Source organism: Aulonocara stuartgranti, assembly GCF_965226115.1.
Source record: "Aulonocara stuartgranti genome assembly, chromosome: 17".
NCBI lineage: Eukaryota > Metazoa > Chordata > Actinopteri > Cichliformes > Cichlidae > Aulonocara > Aulonocara stuartgranti.
This window is the reverse complement of record NC_138953.1, coordinates 19,058,481-19,069,669: the sequence shown is the minus strand read 5'-3', so window position 1 is coordinate 19,069,669 and position 11,189 is coordinate 19,058,481. Positions and strand designations below refer to the sequence as shown.

At 40.4% G+C, this 11,189-nt stretch overlaps 2 protein-coding genes across 2 annotated transcripts; one reads left to right on the top strand and one right to left on the bottom strand.

Moving 5' to 3' along the window:
• The first annotated feature begins 805 nt into the window (after window positions 1-805).
• On the top strand, window positions 806-3,364 carry LOC309691908 (uncharacterized protein). The gene is made up of 2 exons (XM_082509926.1): window positions 806-1,073; window positions 2,013-3,364. The coding sequence occupies exons 1-2, from the start codon at window positions 986-988 to the stop codon at window positions 3,041-3,043; spliced, it is 1,119 nt and encodes a 372-aa protein (XP_082366052.1). The 5' UTR covers window positions 806-985; the 3' UTR covers window positions 3,044-3,364.
• Window positions 3,365-3,772: 408 nt separating this feature from the next.
• Window positions 3,773-6,996, bottom strand: LOC309692302 (uncharacterized protein; the record flags this gene model as incomplete). Its single annotated transcript, XM_082510656.1, has 5 exons — window positions 6,596-6,996; window positions 5,833-5,953; window positions 4,590-5,137; window positions 4,157-4,340; window positions 3,773-3,892 (listed from the first exon to the last, which is right to left on the bottom strand). Exons 1-5 carry the CDS (start codon window positions 6,619-6,621, stop codon window positions 3,773-3,775), a joined length of 999 nt encoding a protein of 332 aa, XP_082366782.1. The 5' UTR covers window positions 6,622-6,996.
• Window positions 6,997-11,189: the final 4,193 nt, after the last annotated feature.

The following is an 11,189-nucleotide window of genomic DNA, read 5'->3' as shown; positions in this document are numbered from 1 at the left end:
GAACATCAGGAAATAAAACATCGATAAATATAACCTCAGTAAAAGAAGTCAGCGGGGGTTACTACAGCTGTGTACCGGGGCCTGCGCTTTGTCGGTGGGATTGCTTGCGAGGCGAGCGGGTCTATCCCACGCTTTGCCGTGAGACTGGGCAGACATCTCCGAAATCATCGAAACACTTTTGCAAAGAGGCTGTATCTTGACAAACCGACCAGACACATGAAGATTAAACCACTACATTCTCGGCTAAAAAAATATTAAAACGGTATTTGGTAACACACAAACAGGGTTTTTCAAAGCTCAGTTCTGTTAGCTTCCACATGCCGGTTGTTGTGTGCTAGAAACAATGGCCACCAGGCCAAAGCAATGGTTTTGACTCGATCAGCGTTAACCCCGCCCCCTGAGTTTGATGGGTGAGGATGACAGATAAAATTATTTCATGATGAGAGCCAGGCGTCAGGACTGCCAAAATGAAATAAATAAATATATCATTAAATAATTAATTAAATGTGTCAATAATTAATGAAATGTGTCAATAATTAATTAAAATGTGAAATACATAAATAATTAATTAAATGTGTCAATAATTAATTAATTAAAGGTGTCAATAATTAATTAAAATGTGAAATACATAAATAATTAATTAAATGTGTCAATAATTAATTAATTACATGTGTCATAACTATTTATTTAATTAATTAATTCCAATTTTAATTAATTATTGCCACATTTAATTAATTATTTAATGGTGTATTTAATTAATTCATTATGGCAGTCCTGGCGTTCCATACTCTGGCCGCGGCGCGGCAGTAGCACGCAGCGGCCACTCCGGAGCCAAAGTGGTGCTGCATTGTTTATTGTTTACGTTTTTGTGTGTAGCGTGTTTATTTTGCACTATGTATGGATATCGTCGCAATTGGTGTCGGTGTCCGTGCATACAACAGCCAGACACTTTTCAACCTAAATAACCCGGTTGACGACATCCAGGATGGGCTGCGGGAAACGCTGCGTGAACTCTGCTTGCTCCGCGAACCAGGCCTCGAAGCCTCGGTGTTGCCTGATGTCGGTGGCCGGAGGTGGGGACATCGGAAGCGTTGCGCGAGGAAGCGGAAGCGCGGCAAGCGGGCGGGAGTCTGTGATAGGCTAAAAACAAACCCTAGCCGGTGTTCCAGATCTACTGGCGTTTAGATCAACTGGCGTTGGTCGAACAGATGTGTGGCAGTCTTGCGTTTCAGGAGCTGCTACCGACAAACCAGCAAAAAAACGCCAAATGTGTCATCTGTGACACTTGTGAGGTTGTCTCAAACACACTCCGTCAGTCTTGATGCTGTTGAACAACAAAATGTTTAAAAATGTGGCGAGTTTACCTGGTGATATCCTCATGCGCGACGCGATCGCGAAAACAGCAAACAAGTAACACCACGCCGTTGTTGTTCACAGGACAGCAAGAGTAAACGATCGGGAGACTCTTGTCGTCGTCATCGTCATAACCATAAGTCTAGGCCTTTTAGTCCAGATTCTCTTCGTCCATTGTGGACAGATGTAAAACAAACAAGAATCATGTCAAAGAGAAAAAGATGCCATTATCTGTAATGATTATGGTCCAAGTTACATATTACATGTTTGTGATTTTTTAATCACAGAGTAAATCCATACCATTTTATTCAGAAAAAAAGAAAAAGTGGCACTTATTACCGTCAGGCACACACCACAGGTTTTTGTACACTGCTATGGTTCTTATATTGCCAGATTCCAGACAGTCTCCTTTCACAGATAAGTAAAGATATCCGTAATGTAAGGTTTCTGTGGTGAGAAACATATAAATATATTTTTTTGTTTAGACGCAACATGTTTTTTTGTTGATTAAAAAAAATAATTACATTAAATTAACATAGTGAATTAAACACATTACACCAGATTCTAATAGCCCACTAAAAAACTCCTACAGTGAAAATGAGTAAAAATTGAGGTTGCCTCTATTATGCTGATTATGCTCCCCCACTGTTATATTGCAGGCTGTGCGGATGCTGGATGCCAGACAGAGCTGACGATGGATGACATCGAGAAGATGGAGGATGTTTTGAGACAGAACACAGCAGAGCTGGTTGATCTTCGGAGCAAGGCTCTGGACACACAGTTCAGCCAGGAGGCTTTTGAAAAAAATGAAGACAAGACAAAGTTCTACACAGGGCTCCCCAACTTCTTAGTTTTAATTCAGATTTTTGAACTGTGCGAGCCCTATATCACCTCGGGACCTATGTCTTTGTTGTCCAAATTTGAACAATTCATACTAGTTTTGCTGAGGCTGAGACTAAATCTGCCCCTGAAAGATTTAGCTTTCAGGTTCAATATTTCTCTGTCCACTGCTTCTAGAGTTTGGCATAAAGTAATTGACATACTTCATAAAAGGTTAGAGTTCCTAATTGAGTGGCCAGAGCGACATGTTCTTCAAGCTACGATGCCACTGAGTTTCAGACAGGCATTTGGATGTAAAGTGGCTGTGATTGTTGATTGCTTTGAAGTCTTTATTGAGAGACCATCTAATCTTCTTGCACAAGCTCAAACTTGGTCCAACTACAAGCACCATCACACTGTAAAATTTTTGATTGGTGTTGCCCCCCAAGGCTACGTCACTTACATATCTTCTGCCTGGGGAGGGAGAGTTAGCGATAAGCAGATCACAATAGAGAGTGGCCTCCTAAAGAACTTGTTACCTGGAGATATTGTCCTTGCAGATCGTGGGTTCAATATTGGCGATAATGTGGGGTTTTACTGTGCTTCACTACAGACACCGGCATTCACTAAAGGGAGAAAACAGCTGTCAGCCTATGAAGTGGCAGAGACAAGGAAAATAGCCAATTTGCGTATCCATGTTGAGCGAGTCATAGGTTTAGTCAGGAGGAAATATCAAATTCTGCAGAGCAGGGCTATGCCAATAGAGAACATGTCCACAAAGCCAGGTGAGACACATGCATTGATCGACAAGATTGGGGTAATTTGTTGTGCCTTATCAAATCTCTCCGAGTCTGTTGTCCCACTGGAGTAAGGGGGGTGGGTGGTAATCAATCAGTTAAAAAAAATTAAATGTCTTGTCACTGTCACGGCTCACAGAAGGGGGTGGAGAGGAAGAGTAGTGTCCAGTATCTGCTGCTTGGCTCTGGTGATAAGTAGAACAGGGTAGAGTAATAGTAGTACCTAAGTCCTGACTCCTGATTAGTCTGTAAATGTTTTCAAATGAAATATTTTTCTCCAACTGTCATATTGTGCTGGCAGTTTGTACAGTATTATACTGTGAGATGGATTGCAATCTATTTTGTTTATTTGTTTAAAAGTCTAATCTTGTAAATAAACCACCAATGTATTATTATGCTGCCTCAATAGCATTTAATCATTGTGTAGTGTTACACAACACTTAAATGACACAATTAAATGTACAATAAAATTAAATGACAATTTGTGCTCTAATGCTACGTCAGAGCAAATACAATAGCCAGAACTCATAATGACTACCATCAGGTCATAACAATATTCAAAATGTCATTATGTTGTCGTCCTTTTATCACATTACACATGTATGTTTGTAACTTGCTGTCCCAGTATTTCTGGGAGTATACTGTTTCTAAAAAAACACTCAACTTTAGGAATCGCATCATCCCAAAACTCAAGGTCAGGCAAAATCCTTTCAACAAATATGTCATTGCGGTTCCACACAACAAAGTCACAGTACTCTGCATTTGCAATGTGAAGCTGTGCCTGAATTTGGTAATAGTAGTAGTCATGAGTAGTAGTCATGAGTTGGGTCCAGTGTGACATTATCCCCGTCACTGATGAGGCAGAAGCCCTTCTCCCCAGCACGCATGCGCAGGTTGACCGCATCTTTCTGAGAGTGTGGGCACTAAAATCACAGTGATGAGAACAACAATCAAGATTTATCTGATGAAACAGTGAAGAAGCAAAGATGATGGGTGTGGTCTGTGTTATCATAATCTCTCATTGCCCAAAACAAATGTCTATTTGACACAGACAATAAAGCCTCATCTTATCTTAATTGAACAATAGATTAGAAATTAGAAAAGGTATTTCCTGCATTTTTACTCAGTTCACTGATTCTTATGGAAAGATGTCACACCTATGGCCTTGACTACAACAGAGTCAATACCTTAATCTCGCAGATGCCAGTTCCATGACAGTCACAAGTGACTATCCCATCAGGGGAGGACCCCATGTATGGCCACTTGGGGTTCAGCCAGAGACCGCTGTCCATACATGAGAAGCCTGCATGCTCCTGGCTCATAAGCTTCTCATATGCTCCTCTGGCTTGTGCTTCATGTTTGCATCCATAACTATAAACAGTACACATGCCAAACATGAAAAGGAAATTATTACTTAGTATTGGATGTGTAAAACAGTAAAGTGATGTATTATACAATATGCCATTACCCTAAACTATACTTAGTTCTTACCCTGTATAACCCTAGCCGTATAAGCCTATAACTAACCTCCATCTTCATAACACTTTTTTAGTTACAGTTATGGACAGTTTCATACCCCAAATCTTAACTCTGCCTTACCCTACATCAAACCCTAAATACCTTGTAGCAGCTGTGGTGAACCTATATGCCTCTGGATAGCATATGGCCTTGATCAAGCTCTTTGATGGTTGCTGGGGGTTGGTCTTAAGAACTTGTTTCAGCTTAGAGGCAGTTACGCGTCCAGCTCTTTGCCTAAACCAAATACTGCTTGCACTCTGACTTCGAGTCGCCCTCTCTACAGCCTGGACTTGGGACAGGGTGAGCTCTTCAAGCTGGAAGTCCAGGCATAGCTCTTCAAGGTCTTTGGGGGGGAGCTGCAGTGTCTCTGGTGTTCTGTACTCAGGCACAGTTTTAGGAAGCATGCTAGACTGGGGGACAAATTCTTTGTGGTAAGGTTCCCTAGACATCAGTGCTGCACTCCTTGGACAGTTTTTGCTTAAACTCTCAAAAAACCTACAGTATGTCTCTGAATCTCTCTGCACTCTTGGGCATGGAAGTGATTTCCCAACCTTTTGTGTACTTGTGCAGCCATCAATGGAACACTCAAGCTTTCGTTTTTTTGACTTTGCTGAAGAGAAGTCAATCAGAGTTACTGGGCAAGCAGGAATCTGGAAAAATTAAGCCAAAGAAGATCATTAAAATTTAAAAAGCTCTTTTCCAAAACGCTATATATTCGTTTCCAAAAATATTCGAAATTGAACAGTGATGGCAGTGGAGTGAGTATGTGTGTTTTAGGCTGGGTATAGTGGTTGGTTGGCAGTGAAGTGTGTGTGTGTATGTTGGGTGGGGATGGAGGTGCCATGTGCTGGGTATAAAAGGAGTGGAAAGTAAGCAGTTCCATGTTGATGAAAATGTGGTGTGAGGAGTTGTGAGTATTGAGGAATGCATGAGAAATGTGAATATATAAAGTGCTGCAGTCAGGTGTGTGTGTGCGCAGAAAACAAGTGCTAGGGTGTTGAGGCATGCATGAGAAGGGTGTGATATACAGTATACGGTTCTGCAGTCATGGTTATGTTAGTCATGAAAAAGGAAATGGCTTTTAAATGCTGTTATAGCGTTTTGGAATAGAACTCTTCATTTATTAAAGTACTGCCTTTTGTCTGACCCCTCACCTGCAACCTGCCCGGCTTGATTAGATCTACCAGGAGCTTGAAGCCCCCGCCGGTATAGCCTACAGGGTCATTGAGGCACTCAAGCTTCCCCACCACGACAAGGTAGCAGTATAGGGGAAGATATTTTATCCTACTGTCACATGAAGTCCCAATATAACATTCTTTATCCTACATTTTGCTTTTTGGCTTACCTTTTTAACATGAGATGGCATCAGCCACTTGCACTGCTCTGATGTGCATGTCGCTCTCATTTTCACCCCAGCTTCAACTGCAAAAAGAACAGCTCCAACGTGCGAGCATGATTCTGATAGTCTGGAAATAGAGCACATAATCTTTTTAACATGAAATGCAATATTTACAGTACATTTTGATGATGCATAGCTTACTAATACTAATGTGCAATGGCACTTTATTTGAAGTAACATGTTTATTCATTAACTCTTTCTCAACAGCCTATAGAGAAATCATTATCTAGGTGATGACATGACTGAATAGTTCTACCCTCTATCTGAAAAATGCATCTGAGTGTCATGAGGGATCTAAGGCAATCACACAAATTCTTAGCTGATGAATTCTTAGCTAAAAGAAAACACTCTCTCCCCACTACTACTGAAGTACACCTGCAAAATGCTAGCAGTGCCCTATGCGTATATGTGTGTGTGTGTGTGTGTGTGTGTGTGTGTGTGTGTGTTCTCATTGCAATAACATCCTACTTAATTAGGCTACTAACCCTGCCATACAATTGCAATGAGCTGCAATCACTTCTCCATCCTCCTTTGCAATTACCCAAGTCTTCAGAGGTGTCTCGTTAGACCTCTGAGAATGGTTTACCTTGAAACAAACAACTGTCACTCTAACGAAGTCCTAAGGATGTGGCATGTTTGTTGACGTTAAAGCCGCTACCGCTAACTGTTAGCGTGTTTAAGATAAAGCAATATAAGAACAAACACTCACCCTTGCAAACACCAAACTGTATCCATCACGGAGACGTTTTGTTCCAAGGTTGTGGACCCACCCGCTGACAAAAAAATTGTACGCCTCCAGACTCTTGAAAGCTTTCATTTGCTGCCTAGTGTAGTAAGAAGTCTGGAGGACCAAGTAGTTGGTGATATCCACAGCCTCGATAGTAGGCAAATCCTTTACTTCTGTGGTGTATTCGGACATTTTCAAAGAATACGGATCACGTCCGATATATTTTTTAACTATCTGTTTATATCTCTCCCGAGAAACGGGGTCTAAAGTTGCACAATAGCTGCTCTCCTGACTCTCCACAGTGTCCTCCATGTTTACTTCCGCCCTCCACTCAAAAATCGCGCTGCCTCCGCACGTCATCAGAACCACGTGACCGCAACCCAACTATTCAGCGTTTTTGCTTCACAACTACAGCGAGCAGTTTACTTTGTGCACTAACATGGAGTCGAGTCAACCAGCGCCACCTCTGGCAAATAAACCTTTGAAAAGAATGAAATGACACTAATATTTCACTAGTGTTGTAACATCACATGTTGTTAGTGTAGTCTGCCTGTGTCTTTTCTCTGCGAACAAACATTGTAGAGTTGGTTGTTATATACAGTATGGTTACTCCTAATGATCATTTGTAAGGAGATGGCAGTTACTGTGAATGTACAGCGGGTGATTAGTAATAAACAGTCAGACAATGACTCTGAAAATCTCATTCAGTCTTGCAGATTGAATGCACCTTCTGTGGAAAGTGGTACCACACAGTGTGTGTGGACTTCCCCTGTGCAGAAGGCGACTACAAATGTTGTGGGTGCTACATAAACAGAAACAAATGATCCCTGTTGTCTTTGCTTACTGATTGTTTTCAGTGTTGACAATCCACATTGCCGGGATTGTATCTGTCAACATGTTTGTGGGTAGATCTGGATGTACCAGGGGTTAGTGCAGCCACTCAGCCTCTACTCAATGTGATCATAGCAGCAGGTGCAGATGTGTCACAAATTAATCTAGTAGTAGGCTATGGTACTTGGCCACAGGTGGCAGCAGTGGACTCCATTGGAGACTGCTCCAGCTGCTGTGTGATAGTGGATCTGCTACAAATTGAAGATCATAAGCAAGTTTTGGAAATTAACCCTTGTATTAAGTTGAAGAACAAACAATTGACATTGATTTTGTTGCAGGTCATTTTGACCCGTACTGTGTAAATCCACTCAGAATTATCCAAAAACTGCAATAAAACAATAGCAACTTTATTTTCCATTAGATAAACATGTAGAACACAGACATACAACAGTTAGACTTTCCATAACTATTTTAGGAACAATTTGGTTTTTCGTTCTTACAAACACATTTCTTTTGAACTTGCCCAACGTTCTCAGTTTCTCAATGCTCAACATTTTCTATTTTGTCCACATGATGGACAGAATGTAACTGTGTGCTTTCTGCAGATGTACTTCTTGCATTTCTCACAAAAAGTGCTTGTTTTCAAACAGGAACCTTCCTAACTAAGATTTAAAACAAAGGATTTCTACGTCTCCTCCAGTCTCACAAACAGATGACAAACCAAGCGACACACCTGAGTCACTGACTTTCTTAAATCCACTCACTCTCACTGGCTGTTTATTACTAATGACCTGCGGTAGCGCTCTTTCCTAAACTGTGGGTGTAAAAGTCTATTGCAGAATGAGCTGCTCAGTACTCATACAGTGTCATGCAGGGGGTGGATGGTGTTGTCCATGATGGATGTTAGCTTAGATAACATGCTCTCCTCCCCAACCCGCTCAATGGACTTCAGCGGACAGTCCAGGACAGACTTAGCCCTCTTGACCAGTTTATTAAGTTTCCCCCTGTCCCTCTCTGCCATTCCAACACTCCAGCAGACCACAGCAGAAAAAATAAGAGATGCCACCACAGTGTCGTGAAACGTCCTTAGAAGAGTCCTGGATCTCAGCCGCCGTAGCAGGTGGAGACAACTTAGACCCTTACATCAAGAACATCTCTTTAAACAATGAAGCTTTAGTACTGCCTATAGGACACAATGCTGTTTGTGTCTCTTACAACACATAAAAACTGTAAAATAACTGTCCTATAAAATAGTAATTGTTTTTACTACACTGTAAAATGTAATATTGTGTTTAATTAAAAATATTAAATAGGCTGAACTCAATTTTTATCAATTTGTTATTAGAACTCGATTTAAATAAGTTACCAGTACTTTTTATGCAAAAATGCTGATAAACTCAATTTATTTGAGTTGTCTTAACTTAGAAAAACTAAGTAAGCTGGAAGTTTACTTTTAAGATATTTTCAGGCAAGAATGTAGCTGTGTAAAGTTCAAATATCTCCTCGATTTATCAAGACATCACATATTTGCAAAAATGCTCCGACGTTTTCAGAGACGTCCATTTTTTTCATGCTTTGTGGCAGCTTTTGAACATCTGTGGCATCTATTAATGCCAAATCTAGTCTTTATTTAACAACATAAGCAAACTCTATGTTACAATAATTGCACAGCCATTAAGGATCAAATCGGTTTCTGAAAAATGTTCTGTTTTTTCTCCCTCTGCTTGCTTCTTACTGTCTTTGAGGCTCGGGACCAGCACTCCTGTTGTTGGACAGAAAGACATCAACTCAGTGGTAAGTATTTTTGTTTTCCAATATATTAGCAACTGTCAGTGACATTTATATTAATCAGGCTGGACTTTAATCATACTTTAGATCAGCCTGTTTTACTTATTGTTTTATTTGTGCTTTGGTTTGGGGAAGTTGTTTCTTTACTGATCTTTTCCTGTCTTCTGTTATTAGACTTGAGATATGACTGCACTAGGCTGTTGCTGGTGACTCCAGTTAATTCTACAAGACATGCTGTGTAAGTAAACAAACAACAACAGTTTGGTCTGCATTTCTTGAAAGATCACATCCCCCAAACTTAGTTTAGAGGGTCAATCATTTTGCACATCATTAGAATGAAAGTTATTGGCCATGTTTGCATAGCCCTTTTTAAAATGATGCTTTCATGACATTATTGTTTGTTGGGTGGTGGTCACGGCTATCCAGACTGACAATTGGGACATTGAATGTCACCTCGCCGGTGGGGAGGGAGCCTGAGATTGTGTAAATTGGAGTCTGTTTTATACCAAATGCAGAAAAAAATGTTTTAAGAAAGCAATTAAGTTCATGTTCCAAAAAATATGATGGCTTGCTTGCAGGACAACAGGAGAGATGAGACCTCCGTCACAGATGGTGTGGTCACCATCTGTGACCTGTGCTGCAGGTTCAAGCTCATTGCATCTCCAACCCACATCCACTGCCACTGTACTTAAGGGAAGTTAAAGACTTTCTTCTGCACCTACATTTGGATCACCTCGATCCATGACAGTCATTCAGGCAGTAATGCCTGAACTGGAAACAAGCCATCCTTAAAATATTACAACATTCCAGCTCATGTGTTGGAATGAAAAACAAATGTGTTGTTTAAATCAGAGACTGCACTTGTGACAGAACAACAAATATTTTATTTTGATTATATAAGTAATGTAAGCACAAAACAAACTTGTGGTAGGCCTAAACTTATTTTCAGAATAATTACACCTGAGACTTTGTTCATTGTAAGATTATAACAGTGATGGCAATATAATTGTTTGTTGTTCAGCAGAACAGTGTCCAGTATGTTGGCTGTTATACTTTGTTGTGCTTGAAAATAAAAGTTGGGCTGATTTTAACATCATTACAAAAAGTTTTGTTAATTATTTTTAATCATATTCAGGTTACCACAAATTGTTTTTTCATTTAGTTGAACTTGAAATGTTTGTCAGTAGGTAAACAATTAGTATTGTACAGCCAGAAATATCAAGTTATTCTTAATACTGCAGACTTGCAATGTGTAAGTTGTTCTAACAGTCATCTTAAGTAAGCTTTACTTAGTTTTTTTGAGGCAACGAATTTCCTTAATTTTTTTGAGTTCTGGGAACTAACAAGGCTGTACAGTGTACTCAAAATGAGTAAGTTGCCCTAACTTGGTCATCTTACGTAACCTTGATCCAATTTTCTTGAGTTCTGGGAACAAATGAGCTTGTACAGAGTACTCAAATAAGTTGTCCTAATTTAGTCATTTTTAGCTAAGCTTTACTCAATTTTTTTGAGGCAACGAGTTTCCTCAATTTTTTTGAGTTCTGGGAACTAATTAGACACTCGAAAGAGTGACCTTTATCCTTAAGATGCAGATGGACTGCTGAGTCTTGTCCTGTGGAGGTGGCTCTTCTATGTTGTGCCATGCGCTTGTGAACCAGTTTTTGTCTGAGCGTGTTGCAGCGACGAATGCCCAGACCTCTACATTGGAGAGACCAAACAGCCACTTCACAAGCGCATGGCACAACATAGAAGAGCCACCTCCACAGGACAAGACTCAGCAGTCCATCTGCATCTTAAGGATAAAGGACACTCTTTCTAGGATGCCAATGTTCACATTTTGGACAGAGAGGACAGATGGTTTGAAAGAGGAGTGAAAGAAGCCATCTATGTCCACTGTGAGCGACCATCTTTGAACAGAGGCGGTGGTTTACGACACCAACTCTCTTCCATCTATAAT